This window comes from Hemitrygon akajei, chromosome 3, assembly GCF_048418815.1.
Source record: "Hemitrygon akajei chromosome 3, sHemAka1.3, whole genome shotgun sequence".
NCBI classification, from domain to species: domain Eukaryota; kingdom Metazoa; phylum Chordata; class Chondrichthyes; order Myliobatiformes; family Dasyatidae; genus Hemitrygon; species Hemitrygon akajei.
Genome location: NC_133126.1, coordinates 113,363,237 through 113,380,154, shown reverse-complemented (window position 1 = coordinate 113,380,154; position 16,918 = coordinate 113,363,237). Strand labels below are relative to the sequence as shown.

General features: G+C 45.1%; 1 protein-coding gene across 1 annotated transcript in view; it reads right to left on the bottom strand.

The window, feature by feature from the left end:
- Window positions 1–16,918, bottom strand: part of LOC140725310 (unconventional myosin-VIIa-like) — a 156,651-nt gene that overhangs the window by 106,137 nt on the left and 33,596 nt on the right. The window contains exons 10-13 of the mRNA XM_073040619.1: window positions 15,983–16,102; window positions 5,501–5,640; window positions 2,235–2,445; window positions 443–578 (exon numbers count right to left, since the gene is read on the bottom strand). Coding sequence (XP_072896720.1) covers window positions 443–578; window positions 2,235–2,445; window positions 5,501–5,640; window positions 15,983–16,102 — 607 coding nt within the window. The remainder of the gene's footprint in view (window positions 1–442; window positions 579–2,234; window positions 2,446–5,500; window positions 5,641–15,982; window positions 16,103–16,918) is intronic.

The following is a 16,918-nucleotide window of genomic DNA, read 5'->3' as shown; positions in this document are numbered from 1 at the left end:
GCTGTCAGAGTGCTCCAGCGATAATCACTGACTGAGGAGGAAGTCACACAGGCAGTCTGGTCAAGGATGGACAGGTCATGATGTCAAACCATCATCCACAACTGCCAAACTGATAATTGAACCCACAATGGATGGTTGCTTAGCTGCCTCCTTAAGGCCATGTAAAACCAAAGGATGAGGGTGTCACCAATGAATGCACACCTGTAGAGAGCTACAGAAAGGAAAATGGAGAGCTTACAAAGCCACTTCAACTGACAAGCAAGTGGCTTTTGGACTGGAGTCACATGTGACATGGGGGTTTGGCAAAGGGGCTCATTTCCACAAAGAACACTGGTGAGGTCCTCCTCTAGCTCTTGGAGCTGCAGAATATCTCCACAGAAGAACACCTCCCATCTCTGCACTAACAAGATCCAAAGAGACTGCTGCCACACAGGGTCAGTACCATTCGAGTTGTAGTAGACCACTCCAGCAAAGTGTGCAATGCCAAACTCGGTGTCGTGGGAGCTCTTGGGTGGAAGGTAGACTCTACTATTGCTATGGTGATCACTCAGCTTGTTTAACATCGTCCTATCAGTGCCCTGCAGAAAAGGGAGAGAGACACACATCAACAAATCAATGCTTACAACCACAGGGCACTCCAGTGTGCTTTGTAGGACAGGCACCAATACAGAGTAGAAAGTATGGCGGTCTATCTGTGTAAAGCAAGATCCCACAAGCTGCAATGACTGTGAGAATATTGTTTGTTATTTAACAATGTTGAAGCACAAATTCAAATCAAGACTTAGAGATAAATTCCCTACAACAATGCGCTGTATTCTCTGTAATGTAACACTATATTCTGCATTTTGTTTCTCTTTGTACTACCTCAGGGTACATATGCATGAAATGATCTGTTTGAATGGCACAATGTAGCTGTATTCACTGTGCCATAGTTAATGTGACAATAATAAACTAATTCACGTCCCAGTTAGAGATATTATAATCACCTAAGAGAAAAGAGTGATTTCTGTTTAACTCTCATCTATCTGACAACACTTCCACCTTAGCAGCATCCCTTCATACTACAGTCAGACAACTTCAGCTCGGTGCCCAGTCTCTAGACCTGGATGGCAAACCCACTGTCTTTTAAATCAAAGGCCAGAGTCTACTGGGACACAGCTTGAGCGACAGAGGAGAAAGTATCATTGATGCACACTGGTATTAATGACAGTGTGTATGTGAGAGAGAGAGAGGCGGAAAGAGAGAGCAAGAGACAGAGAAAGTGAAAGAAATTAGATAGAATGTGGAAGAGGGAGTAAGGAAAGAAGAGAAAGAGGGAAGGGAGGAAGAGTGTGGGAGAGAAGGAGGAAGGAAGGAGATTGATAGAGAAAGTGAAAATAAGTGACAGTGTGTGTGAGAGAGATAAGAAATAAAAAGGGAAAGAGAGAGTGTTCATCCACCTCAGCCTCATTCTGAGGTCCAAACTGGAGAAGACTGCTTTCAGCTGTGACCTGACTTGTGTCAAGCAAGGAACCTTTACAAGGGACAGCCAAATCCTCTCTCCTTGAACCTTAGCAGATGACACAAAAATTGGCTGAGTTGTGAGTAGTGAGGAAGGTTGTCAAAAGATTCAGCAGGATAGAGATCACACCCCTCCTAACTCCCCAAAGTCTTTGCATCATCTCTAAGACGTGGGTGATGGGTGCAATGAATAACTCTTTGCTCACCTGGATGAGTGCCTCCTGGAAGCTCATCCCCTTCCAGGACTTGATTGCTGCTCCATTCGTCACCCTCAGCATTTAGCACACCGACAAAAACCACTGCACCTCTCCTCTAGCTTTCTTTATCAACCATACAGCAAACTAAGCCAACTCATGCAAATGTCACCACCCGCAAACACCCCCCACTCACTTGGAAATACCTTGCCACTGGGTCTGAATTCCAGAATTCCTTACTCTACAGAAACTGCAGTATTCGAGGCAGAGGCTTCCAATAAGGGCAGTTTGCATTAAACACTAGCTTGTCATTCAAATCATGTTTTTAATTGTGTTTTTGCACCAGTGTCTTACTTTGCAAAGGCTTTTTCTCCACTGTTGTTTTAATTTATGTTCTCTGTGTTGTCTGAATCTAAATTATGTTGTGCTGCCTCACTCTACCTGTACCTCATCATACATGTGCACCCAACAATAAACTTGACTTGATTTGGAATCTCGTGAGTGAACGACCAATCAAGAGAAGGGCACAGGACAACTTACCTTTGGCAACTTGCTTTCTTCATCAATGAGTGAGATGATGTTCATTGGTTTGATGCTGAGAACGTCCAGTGCCTTTTGGTTGTCAACATATTCAATGTTTTGCCAGACTATGTTCTCCTGTTTGTATTCTGCTTGTTCCTCCTTGAAAATGTGCCTCACAAAGAACTGTTGTAACTGCTCATTGGCAAAGTTAATGCACAGCTGCTCGAAACTGGAAAGAGTGGACACTAAATGAAGGAGCAGAAACTGAGGACCACAGCAAACACACAGTAATACAACACCCTTAGGGCTTCCTTGGATTTGGACTGGCAGATGTTGTGGGTTACAGAATTTGAAAGGATCATGTTGAGTTTAAAAGGAGTGGTAACAACCTAGCAAGTTTTGAAGGTGGTGAGACAGATACTGAACTAATAGGATTTATGAACAAAGCGATACCAGCTTATTGCTGGATCCAAATCTGATGCCACTGCCAAACACAGCAAAAACACCAACAAATTTGAGCATACTGTTAATCTGAGGGAGGTCTCTCACAAATTAGTACAGTGCTGTAAATTCTCCCTCTATTTCTGTAATTCACAAAGTCCAACAGAACATCATCCTGCAAAATAAAGGTGAATATCTTTGCCTTTTGCAGCTGGTGAACCTGATGGTTTCTAGGTCCTGGGCACGAGTGATTGAATTTATGTCATCCCAGGAACTGTGACTATAAACTCCTTCATATACATCAACAAAAACAGAGAGTTTGATCTTGCTATGCAGAGTCTACATTACATTAAATAGAGACACAGTGCTGCAAGATAGAGTAAAGAACAGGCCCTTCGACCCAAAATGTCTGTGCCAACCACAATGCCAATCTAAGCTAATCCCATCTGCCTGTACGTGGTCTCTATCCCTCCATTCATGTCCACTTCATCTCCTGTCTAAACACTTCTTAAATATTGCTATCATATCTGTTTCTACCACTTCTCCTGGCAGTGCACTCCAGCACCCAACAGCCCCTGTGTAAAACCAACTTGTCTCATAGATCTCCTTCAAACTTTGCCCCTGTCACACTAAACCGATGCCCTCCAATATTTGCAGTTTCCATCTGGGGAAAAGATTCTGACTATTAACTTCTTCTATGTCTCTCATAATTTTATCATTATATTTTGATTAAGCTTCCCCTCAGCCTCCAGCGTACCAGAGGAAACAAACTAAGTCTGTCCAGCCCTCCCTTTATAGTTTTTATTCTAGAATCCAGGCAATATCCTGCTGAACTTCTTTTGCTCTCTCTCTAAAGCCTCCACATCCTTTCTGCGGTTTGGTGACTTGAACTGCACATAATTCTCCAAATGCAGGCTAACCAAAGTTTATACAGCTGCAACATGACTTTCCAACTTATATGGGTATGTAGGCCTCCGTTAGTCTTGATAGACTATGGATTTGCACCTTGGAAAGTTTCCAGGGCGCAAGCCTGGGCAGGGTTTTTTTTTAATGTAGTTGCCCAAGCTGCAAGTCTCCCCTCTCCACGCCACTGATGTTGTCCAAGGGAAGGGCATTAGGACCCATACAGCTTGGCACCGGTGTCGTCGCAGAGCAATGTGTGGTTAAGTGCCTTGCTCAAGGACACACACACACAAGCCTCAGCCAAGGCTCGAGCTAGCGACCTTCAGATCGCTTTAACCACTTGGCCACGCGCCAACACGTGTATTATATACTCAATACTCCAATCAATAACACTTTCCTCACCACCCTATCCACTTGTGTTGTTACCTTCATGGAGCTATGACTTGTAACCCAAGATCCTTTTGTACATCAATGCTCTAAGGGTCACATCATTTGTAGGGTAATGTAACGGGTGACAGATGACACATATTGTTCATAACAGAAACTGATCTGCATAACTCACAAACACAGTCATTGAGTTGTTGTGCTCACTTTAAGAGATGGTGTCTGACATAATGATGTCAGTGTAAGGTGACTGTTTTTGGTTTGTTTGTAATGGAAGTAAAGGGCTGTGGCTTTTGTTAAGCACATAAAATGTTTATTCGCAAAATCCTACAACTATATACTTCCCTTTTACATCTGACCTCTTTAAGTACAGCACCTCACACTTGTTCAAGTAAAACTTCATTTCTATCCTGCAACAGCCTTCCTCAGTACCCACAACTCTGCTAAATTCTGTGTCACCTACTAACTTAATAATCACCTCACACCCGGTTTAGTCTGACTCATTGATATACACTCAGTAGTCACTTTATTAGGTCCCTCCTGTACCTAATAAAATGGCCACTGATTATAAATCACAAACAGCAGAAATCTCTGCAGAACAATTTACCAGTGGTCACGGACCCACAGCCAGGATAACACCCTTCCACCACCACCCCGTCTACTCTACCCTAGTCAACTATGGATCCAATTGACCAAGTCTCCAGAGATTACATGTGCCTTAAGCTTTTGGATCTGCCTACAATGAGGAACCTTGCTGTAAGTTTTAATGAAGTCCATGTCTAGAACATCCACTGCTCTACTCTCATCACTCCCCTTCATCACCTCCTCAAAATCTTTCCATGACTTTATAAATATGTATGTGTACATCTTAAGTTTACAAGATGAAAATCTGAACTTGTCTTTATAGAGGTCCACAGGGGATTGTAAATGTAGTACGGTACTTATGAGATATAGTTACTGTAGTCTCATGTCATACGTTCTTACCACTTAGGAGAAAGCTCTTTGGCCCACTCAAGCTGTGCCGATCATCTTAGCCATTTACACTAATCCCACATTCATCCGCTTTTATTCTCCCCACCCTCTCATCATTTCCACCCTTCACTTACACACTAGATGTAATTTACAATGGCCAATTAACCTACAAACATACACGTCTTTGAGACGTGGGAGGAAAACAGAGCTCCTGGGTGAGAGGGAGAATGTGCAAACTCCCCACAGGGCTAGAGGTCAGGATCAAACATGGGTCTTGGACACCATGAGACAGTGGTTCTAGCCCTTGAGTAACAGTGCTGTCCGCTCCTTCCACCCCTTTAGGCTAAAGGGAGGAGCCACAGATGCAGTGTTTCTGTTTGACTCCCTGGCCTGCAACCCTGGGCCTTCTCCCGCTCGTGGATGAGATCCAATGAAAACAAAATTCCCCAATGCACATTGAGAGTTCAAAGACAACCCAAGCAACCATGCAAGACAGAGAATAAGTCATATACGTTTAAATAAGTGAAACAGACCATACATTACTCTCTGCCCTGTTGCAAAATAATGGAAGGGAAACTAGGTACCTGTTTAAATCAAAGTTCTCAAAGCCAAAGATGTCAAGCAGACCAATTGATGAGACCTTTCCTGGATTACTGACAGGGTGTGTGTAGATCACAGTGTTAATTTTATTCACAATCCACACAAAGAGACGGCTGTAAATTGCCTGAAAGAAACAGAGAGGTGGTATTATTTCAAACACTGGCACAGATTAAGTGTTAAACATTCTTGTGTGCTCCAGATTATAGATACCACCCCCACCCCATCCCACTTCAGGAATCTGACCCTAGGAATGAGTTGCAGGTCATAAATGTGTGACAGAGGCTTAATACCTGTACGAGTGGAGCCTGTTCCCACTCAAGTTTAGATGAAAGAGAGATGATCTCCTATGTTTCTTGAGTAAAGATTTCCCTAAAGATAGAGCATTCAGAACTCACATGTGATCATCATCTCAGATTGCCTGGTTAAGACGGGGGTGAGGGAACATTTCTTCACTCAGATGGGAGTCAATCTCTCTACCCAAGAGAGCCAGTCAGTGAGTGGATTCAACAGAAATCAACAGGATTTTTAGGTGTTAAGGGATCTGGAGTCAGAGCAGGAAAACAAGAACCACACATGAGGTATGTGGGGTGGGTGAAGGCTCGTTTTGCGAGGTTGATTTAGATTGTCAGTGGAACAAAGCAGAAAATAAACGACCACATGAGTTGTAATAAAAAGAGCTTCCAAATGAAACACAATCCAATCTTCACATACACACTCACATATGCACACATAGACACACACACATACCCAAATGTACTCACACACACATAAACAGGCACAAATACACACATACACAGACACAGACACACACATTCACGTACAGATACACACACACAAACACACACTCCTATTTCCTGTCACATAATTATTCAGCATTATATATATACACACACATTATTTCCTCTAATTAACATATATATGTGTGTATTCTGTGTATGTATACTGTACATGCACATGCAAATTGTACAAATGTACACACGTGCACACACACACATACATACACAGACATATACACACTCACGCGCGAATACAGAGTATGTATGAGGAGCACCACGAAGCACAAGGGCAGTAGGGATGAGGGAGAGCCACAGCCTGCAGGTTGTTCCTCAAACCACACACCAACCTGACCTCACCAGTCCTTCACCACTGTGAGTCTAATTTCTGGAACTCCCTCCACAGCAGCATTGTAGGAACACCCTCAGAAGAAGCACAGTAGCAGTTCAAGCTGGCTCACTACTACCTACTTAGCTTTCCAGCTTCCTAGAAAAAAAGAGCTTTGTCCAGCATCCAATCTGAAACCTTGGAAGTTTTGAAGTGAAGGGACATCAACCAGGTTCTCTTTCAGGGGACAAGAGGCAGCAGCAGGTCAGCACAGTGAGAAAGACCTTTGACCAGTGACCAATCGCTGTTTGAGATTGATTAGCAACAGCACGTTAAAGGAAGGCAGGGGCAAGCGGAGCGGCCATTGTCTGAGTGGACAGAGTCAGAGTGGACAGAGTCAGAGCGGACAGAGTCAGAGCGGCCATCGTCTGAGTGGACAGAGTCAGAGTGGACAGAGTCAGAGCGGCCATCGTCTGAGTGGACAGAGTCAGAGTGGACAGAGTCAGAGTGGACAGAGTCAGAGCGGACAGAGTCAGAGCGGCCATCGTCTGAGCGGACAGAGTCAGAGTGGACAGAGTCAGAGCGGCCATCGTCTGAGTGGACAGAGTCAGAGCGGCCATCGTCTGAGTGGACAGAGTCAGAGTGGACAGAGTCAGAGCGGCCATCGTCTGAGTGGACAGAGTCAGAGCGGACAGAGTCAGAGTGGCCATCGTCTGAGTGGACAGAGTCAGAGTGGACAGAGTCAGAGCGGCCATCGTCTGAGTGGACAGAGTCAGAGTGGACAGAGTCAGAGCGGCCATCGTCTGAGTGGACAGAGTCAGAGTGGACAGAGTCAGAGCGGCCATCGTCTGAGTGGACAGAGTCAGAGTGGACAGAGTCACAGCGGCCATCGTCTGAGTGGACAGAGTCAGAGCGGACAGAGTCAGAGTGGACAGAGTCAGAGCGGCCATCGTCTGAGTGGACAGAGTCAGAGTGGACAGAGTCAGAGCGGCCATCGTCTGAGTGGACAGAGTCAGAGCGGACAGAGTCAGAGTGGACAGAGTCAGAGCGGCCATCGTCTGAGTGGACAGTCAGAGTGGACAGAGTCAGAGCGGCCATCGTCTGAGTGGATAGAGTCAGAGCGGACAGAGTCAGAGTGGACAGAGTCAGAGCGGCCATCGTCTGAGTGGACAGAGTCAGAGTGGACAGTCAGAGCGGCCAGAGTCAGAGCGGCCATCGTCTGAGTGGACAGAGTCAGAGCGGCCATCGTCAGAGTGGACAGAGTCAGAGCGGACAGAGTCAGAGCGGACAGAGTCAGAGTGGACAGAGTCAGAGCGGCCATCGTCAGAGTGGACAGAGTCAGAGCGGACAGAGTCAGAGCGGACAGAGTCAGAGTGGACAGAGTCAGAGCGGCCATCGTCTGAGTGGACAGTCAGAGTGGACAGAGTCAGAGCGGCCATCGTCTGAGTGGACAGAGTCAGAGCGGACAGAGTTAGAGTGGACAGAGTCAGAGCGGACAGAGTCAGAGTGGACAGAGTCAGAGCGGCCATCGTCTGAGTGGACAGTCAGAGTGGACAGAGTCAGAGCGGCCATCGTCTGAGTGGACAGTCAGAGTGGACAGAGTCAGAGTGGACAGAGTCAGAGCGGCCATCGTCTGAGTGGACAGAGTCAGAGCGGACAGAGTTAGAGTGGACAGAGTCAGAGCGGCCATCGTCAGAGTGGACAGTCAGAGTGGACAGAGTCAGAGTGGACAGAGTCAGAGCGGACAGAGTCAGAGTGGACAGAGTCAGAGCGGCCATCGTCTGAGTGGACAGAGTCAGAGTGGACAGAGTCAGAGTGGACAGAGTCAGAGCGGCCATCATCTGAGTGGACAGTCAGAGTGGACAGAGTCAGAGCAGCCATCGTCTGAGTGGACAGAGTCAGAGTGGACAGAGTCAGAGCGGCCATCGTCTGAGTGGACAGTCAGAGTGGACAGAGTCAGAGTGGACAGAGTCAGAGCGGCCATCGTCAGAGTGGACAGAGTCAGAGCGGACAGAGTCAGAATGGACAGAGTCAGAGTGGACAAAGAGTCAGAGCGGCCATCGTCTGAGTGGACAGAGTCTGAGTGGACAGAGTCAGAGTGGTGATCTTGAGGCTTTAGTTCTTCGAGGCTTCAGTCAGAGAAAGCAAAGGACAGAAAAGTTCAAGTTCTTTCATTTTCTTCTTTATATCTGCTCGGCAAGGACAGTAGGGATGCCAGGCAGGATAGTAAATGCTCCCCTTGTGGGATATGGGAAGGCAAGGAGGCGCCCAGTGTCCCTAATAACAACAACTGCAAGAAGTGCATACAGCTGCAGCTTCTAACAATCCGCGTTAACATGTTCGACCTGGATCTGGGCGAACTCCAGATCGTTTGGGAGTCTGAGGGGATGATAGATAATCATATAGAGAGGTAGTTACACCCAAGGTGCAGAACAGAGGAACTGGGTGACTATCAAGAAGGGGAAAGGGGTTAAACATCCAGTGCAGAGTTCCCCTTTGGCCATCCCCCTCAACAGGTATATTGCTTTGGATACCGATGGGGGGATGACCTAATAGAGGAAAGTTGCAATGGTCGAGTCTCTAGCACAGAGTCTGCCTCTGTGACTCAGAAGGAAAGGGGGGGGAGAAGCAAGCTGTGATAGGGGATTCATTAGTTTGGGGAATAGACGGGAGGTTTTGTGGGCAAGAACTAGATTCCTGGATGTTAGTCCTGATGAAGGGTCTCGGATCGAAAGGTTGACAGTGCTTCTCCCTATAGATGCTGCCTGGCCTGCTGCGTTCCACCAGCATTTTGAGTGTGTTTCCTGGATGGTATGTTGCCTCCCAGATGCCAGGGTCCGGGATATCTCAGATCAGGTCCTCAGCAATCTTAAGTGGGAGGGTGAACAGCCGTGAAGTTGTGGTCCGTGTAGGTACCTATGACGTGGGTAGGACAAGTGACAAGGTTCTGTATAGGGAGTTCAGAGAGTTAGGTTCTAAGTTAAAAGGCAGGACCTCCACAGTTGTGATCTCAGGACTGCTACACATGCCACGAGCTAGTGAGGCTAGAACTAGGAATATTATACAGTTTAATACATGGCTAAGGAGTTGGTCTAAGATTTTTAAATCATCAAGCTCTCTTCCAGGGAAGGTGGAACCTGTACAGAAAGGACGGTTTGCACCTGAAATGGACGGGGATTAATATCTTGCAGGAAGATTTGTTAATGCTGCATGATGGGGTTTAAACTAGAGTTGCAGGGGGATGGGAATCAGAGTACAAGACATTTAGTGGAGAGGTTGGGGAGACAGTTGTTGGTAAGACCGCAGACAAAGTTAGGAATCAAAAGGTTGAGCATGGTGCAACTGGTGCATCTATTTCAATGCAAAAAGTATCATAGGAAAGGTGGATGACAGTGCTGAAGATGAGGTCACTGGTTTACAAACAGAGGCAATGTGTAGTGAGGAGAGGCTGTTGACAGGGCAAAAATTGCAGTCAACAGGATGAGTTGGTTACAACATATATGTAACAATCTGTAATGTTTCACTGCTAATGTAATGGTTTCTCTGTAGCAGCAATGTTTGGGCTTTGACTGGAGATAACGGGGGCTGTGGAATGTGGGCCATCCAATGAGAGCCATGTTGTTCTTTCTTGTGGGTCTGAGAGAAGGGCTTCGTGGTCTTTTGTCGGTGAGGGATGAAGAGAGAATACGCGAGCGGAGAGAGTTGGTAGACCGCAGGACAGAGTGGACTTGGAGTGTGGGTCAATGATTCTCGGAGGAGTTTGATGGGGACCAAATGGACGGACAACCGTGAGCTCCAATGTGTACGTTAGACTGTTTCAGTAAAATGGGCCCTTTTTCCTTTTGTTTTCTTTACTAACCCTATAGTCAGATTAAGAATTATAAAGCAAAATCGTTTATTGCATATGGTGTACTGTCTGATATTTTGCGGTGTGGATTTGTAACCGGGCAACACATCAACCAGCATCCACACAAATAAGATTTCTCAGCTTGACTGGGCCAGAGGCTGTCTTCCCCTAGACAAACGCATGCGGGCCGAACCTGAGGGTTACATATAAGGCAGACAAAATTAAAAAGGGTGAATACAGGACTGAAGGTGTTGTATTTGAAAGCGCGCGGTATACGGAATAAGGTAGATGAACTTGCAGCACTGTTACAGATTGGCAGGTATGATGTTTTGGTCATCACTGAATGAATCATGCCTGAAAGAAGATTATAGCTGGGAGCTGAATGTCCAAGGATACACATTGTATCAAAAGAACAGGCAGGAAGGTAGAGGGGCGGCATTGCTCTGTTGGTAAAAAAGTAAAATCAAATCATTAGAAAAGGGTGACATAGGGTCAGAAGGTATTGAATTATTGTGGATAGAACTAAGGAACTGCAAGGGTAAAAAGACCCTAATGGGAGTTGTATACTGCCCCCCAAACAGTAGTAAGGATGTGGCCTACAAATTACAACAGGAGATAGAAAATGCATGCCAGAAAGGCAATGTTACAATAGTCACGGGGGATTTCAATATGCAGGTATGGTTCAATAAGGTTCTGGAAGACTGGAAAATTGCAAATGTCGCTCCACTATTCAAGAAGGGAGAGAGGTAGAAGAAAGGAAACTATAGGCCAGTTACTCTGACCTCAGTGCTTGGGAAGATGTTGGAGTCGATAATTAAAGATGACCAGGTCCCAGGTCTTGGAGGCACATAATAAAATAGTCAGCATGGTTTCCTCAAGGGAAAATGTGCCTGACAAATCTGTTGGAATTCTTTGAAGAAATAGCGAGCAGAATAGACAAAGAGAGATCAGTTGATGTTGTGTACTTAGATTTTCAGAAGGCCTTTGACAAGGTGCCACACAAGGCTGCTTAACAAGCTACAAACTTACAGGAAAGATTCTAGCATGGATAAAGCAGTGGCTGATTGGCAGGAAGCAAAGAATGAGAATAAAGGGAGCCTTTTCTGATTGGCCGCCTATGACTAGTAGTGTTCCACAGGAGTCTGTGTTGGGACTGATTCTTTTCACAGTAAATGTCAATGATTTGGATGATGGAATTGATAGCTTTGTTGCAAAGTTTGAAGACTATATAAAGATAGGTGGAGTGGCTGATAGTTTTGAGGAAGTAGAGAGGCTACAGAAGGACTTAGACAGACTAGGAGAATGGACAAAACAATGGCGGATGGAATAAAGCGTAGGAAAGTGTACGATCATGCACTTTGGTAGAAGAAAGGAAAAGGTTAAACACTTTCTAAATTTTTTTAATGTATTTTGAGGTTGATAGATTTTTGGTTGCTCAGTACATGAAGGGATATGGGAAGAAGGCAGGAGATTGGGGCTGAGAGGAAAATGGATCGGCCATGATGAAATGGTGGAGCAGACTCAGTGGGCCAAATGGCCTCATTCTGCTCCTATATCTAATGATCTTATGGTCTTCTCAAAGGTAATTATGGGTGGACAATAAATGCTGACAATCCCAGATCATGAAAAATGGAAAAATATTTAAGAACTCTGTGAACTCTGAGTTTGTTGTAAGGTGTGGGAGAAGTCTCCAGTGAAGTTTGCAATTACCTCCAGAGCCTCCCTTCCTGGATGAGTGAGTTTCAGGCGGAGAAGACAACGGCTGTAAACCCGCTACACTGATTTCCAGGTGGCCATGACTCTGTGGAGGTCCACTTACTTACTGTCTGCAGCAAGCAGTCATGTGCAATGACTAAGAAATGGTTAGAAAGCAACTAGGAGTTGTCTAAATTAAGTTTACATTACTTTGTGCTAATAAATCCAGCTTCCACCAGCATTTGGCATCTTGGGGATGTGGGGGGTGAACAGTGCTAAACCCCTAAGACTAGGTAAATTCTATCCTGGGATTTTACAGGAAGTAAGAGTGAACATGCTAATGTTAAAGAGTCCTAGAGCATAGAAACAAGTCCTTTAGCCCATCACCTTAACCACTACCCACCTAGCCACACATTTCCAGTCCATCAGTACTGCATTGACGCTACTTCCTGTAGTCATGCAGAACTCGATGGTTTCATTACTTTGACTGCCAGTTTCTGTCCTGCCCTCACATGGTCATATTCTGACTCGTCTTTCTGTCTTCTGGATATCACTCAGGAGACATGCCAGATAATCCACACTAGTCCACTCTTCCAGTTCCTCCATCTCCATCATATCAACTCTGATGATGAGGCCTTCTGTACAGGTGCTCTGAAAAGTCTTCCTTCTCCTTTACCATTGCTAACAAAGCCCTTGAACACGCCTCATCAGTTTCACATGCCTCTGCTCTCAGCCCGTTCTAGAACAAAACAAGAATTATTCCCGTACTCACCTTCCAGCCCACCAGCCTCCACTTTCCACAGATCTTTCCCCTCAATTTCCACCACTTTCAGATGTTGCACCAGCAGACACACACTTCCCTCTTCTTCCAGCAGTTTTCAGGGACCGTCCCCTTGGTCCACTTTTCCAATTGCCACCATCCACCCCACTTCTTACTACACTTTCCCTTGCAACTACAAGTAATGCAGCACGTATCCTTCCACCTCTTTCCTTCCCATCATCCAGGGACCCAAACAGTCTTTCCAGATGAAACAGCATTCATGTGTATTTCTTCCAATCTGATGCACTGCAATCAGTGTTCACAATGTGGTCTCCTTTACACTGGAGAGACCAAACACAAATTGGTTGATCACTTTGCATTCATTCCTCAGGATGTCCCTGATCTTTCTATCACTGTCACTTTAATTCCCCATTCCACTCCAACTCTGACCTATCGATCTGTGATCTCCTGCGCTATTATTATGAGGTCCATTGCAAGCTTGAGGAACAGCACCTAATCCTCTGACCAGGCATGCTGTGGCCTCCTGGACTCGATATTGAATTAGGTAACACAATTTCTTTTTTACATCTACTGTCCATCTGTACAATTGGTTTAGCTTGTTTACTTTTTCCTCTCTGAAATGGAAGGACCTGACAGTCACTTTTTTTTAAGGATTATATGGGTCAGCACAACATGGAGGGCTGAAGGGCCTGTACTGTGCTGTACTGTTCTATGGCTCTATGTCTTCCTGTTCTGCATTTTACAACTCCTACATTCTTTTCTCTGTGCTCTCACTCTCCAACTGCTCGCTGAGCTGCACTCCAAAATAAATCCACAATACATATTCAGACGTGAAGACTGGTAGCCAAGTCATTTGCCAAATGTAAATGCGCTAAAACCAAGAATCACTCTAACAGTTCTCACTCTCCAACTGCTCCTATTCACTCATTGCCCCGATAAACTTTCTACAACTTATCCCCACAAGTGTACTGCAATTTGATGCTACCAGAGACATCGCCCTCATCCAACCAGTTTCTTTTATCTCCTCAGCCCTGAGGAAGGGTCTTCAACCTAAAAAGTTATCTCTGTTTCTTTTCCAACAGGCGCATCCTTTGGTCTCCTAGTATTTCCAGAATGTTCTGCTTTTATTAAATATTTCCAGCATCAGTAGGATTCTGTTTTTATTTCCATTCACTTACACTAATCTCATTTTATTGTTCCCAGATTCTCATCAACTGCACCCCCACCACCAGATTCTACACTCACCTGCACACTCAGGGGAATTTACAGGAAGCAATTCATCTATTAACCTGGGGTGTGGGAGGAAACTGGAGCACCCAGAGAGTCACAAGGACAATATGCAAACTCCACATGGAGAGCACAGGAGGTCAGGATTGAACCTGAGCCTCTGAAGCTCTTAGACAGTGGTTCAACCAGCTAAGCCGCTCTGCATTCCCAAAGATCTCTCAAGTGAGTTCAAGAACCATCCCTTCAGACTGTATCCAAGCAGAGATATTTGCCACTTATTCTGCAACATAAAACTGTTTTGCTTTCTCTCTTTCCCATTTCTGACAAAGGATCTTCAACCTGAAACATGAAATACCTCTCTCTCTATAAATGCTGACTGACCTACCGAGTGTTCCTGGTTTTGTTAAGGTGTAGTTTCTAAGGGTAAATTTACAAGGAGAAATTATGAAAACTACCTGTGCATTCCTTGGAGTTTTGAAGTTTAAGAGGTAATTTGATCAAATTTTCCAAGCAATTAAAAAGAAATAAACAATTAAGCGAAATTGAACTACCAAAAACTAGTTCAACTGATTAGTGATGCAGTCAAAAATCTTACCTAGCTCCAACTAGAAAAACACTTCCCTGAGCAAAAGGTGATAGAGATTTGCATCTCAATGCATAAACAGCAGCTGATGTTAGACTGTTAGAACAGAAGAACATATGAAATAGGAGCAGAACTAGGCCACTCAGCCCCTCTAGTTTGTTCTGCCTTTTCTCAAGATGATGACTGCTCTTCTACCTCTCCTGCACTTTCTCCATATCCCTTGATTCTCATAATATCCAGGTATCTTTTAGATTTCTGCTTTGACTGAACTTAGTGTCCAAAGATACACTGTCACTCAGTGGAGATACTTCTCCTCATTTTAGATCGATTATATTTTGTGTTCTATTAATTTAGTGTTCTATTATTTTGTACTGTCTGGATATACTTATATTGTGAAATGATCTCTACGGATGGCATGCAAAACAATTTTTCACTGTTCCTCCGTAGATGTGACACTCATAAACCAATTACAAATTGTTCATTTCAAATCCAGGATTCATTCATCAAAAGGTACGAAGGAAACTGTAGACTACACCACACATTCACTGAATGGCAGAACAACTCAGGATGGCCAATCCTTTATCCTTCTGTTGGATCAGGGTCAGCCAGTCAGTGTCCTGCTGCTAGACAGGATGCAGCAACACCAATTGCTGATGTTGGCCTAGTGAGCCTATGGCCTCAATTAAATTGGGACAAGTGGAGCCTGTGATGGCAGGGGGTGGGGGGAGGATCGTATGTGGCAAAGGCAAGTAGCAGACATGGAATTATCTTGGCTATGGAATCAATGCATCCAAGACAGGAAGCGAGAGGACGAGAAGAAAATGGGCAGTACAACTGGTGGAGCCATAGCCTCACAGCCCCTGAGACCTGCATTCTGTGCTGAACCCTGGTTCTACCTGTAGCAAGTTTGCATGTTTTATCTGTGACCGTGTGGGTTTTTCCTGGATGCTATGATTTCCTTCCACATCCCAAACACATGCAGGTCAGGAGGCTAATCAGCTACTGTAAATTGGCCTTAGAGGTGGGGGTACTTGGGGGTGGGGGGTAGTTGATGGGAATTTGAGGAGGATGAGGATGGGTTGAGATGGGAGTAGCATAAAACAGGTCAGTGGGCTGAAGGGCCTGTTTCTGACCCATGAACTGAAAGGAAATGGAAGTGCTCCTCGGGCTGCAAGGATGAGGAGTATATTTGCCTGTTGCCGTTGACTGACTCACGGCTGACAGTGCATTACCTTGGCGAGAGCGTCACGGTTACCGGCTGCCCATGCCTTACTCATTGGGGTTGACACACTTTCTCCTCGGATTAAGATGGATCTGTTGGTCATTCCATCCTCCAGTACCATGAGGTCCACCTGCAGCAAAGAGAGACAAGACAAGATGGCTTAGCTTACCTCGTCGTGGCCTTGCACCTGATTGCCTACCTGCACTGCACTTCGTAATTATTTTCTGACTTGTTATCACTTTCCCTTGTACTAAAGAAATGAAATGATTCTGTATGGGTGGCATGTGAAACAAAGATTTTCATTGTATCTTGGTACATGTGACAATAATTACTCCACTCTTCCAAAGGGGCATCTGGCGAGTGTGTGGTAACTCATGGGGTACAGGCAGATTCTGGCTTTAAGGCCTCACTGGAAACATGAAGGTGATCTGGCAGAAGGTATCCAGCTGAGAGGCTACTAAATCACTACAGTCAAACCTCTCAGGTTCCTTAACTTCAGTAAATGTTCAGACCAAATCCCAGGACTGCAAGAATTTGTAAGCCAGAAAGAGAGCAAGAAGAAGGGAAGTGGAGAGAGATATAACATCAAAGGGCACTCTTAAACCTCAATTGCCTTCTTGTTAAGAGAAATATGCAAGGTTGGAACTAACAGTGGAGAAATTCTACTTTCCAAGGAAGTTTCTGGAATTGTTTTGATAACAACAGAATGAGGAATGGTTGGCTGGTTTGAATCCAGACAAAGCCAATAGAGTAAATAAAAGTTTTCAAGACAAGACCAATAGAGTAAATGAAAGTTCAAAAAAATTGCAGATGCTGGAAACCTGTAACAAAGCAGAAAAATGTTGAAATACTCAGGGGGTCAAGCAGTCCTCTTCTCATTAGTACCATCAGGTAGACGTATGGGTGGCTGGAGACCCACCATCGATGTTTTAAGAACAACTTCTTC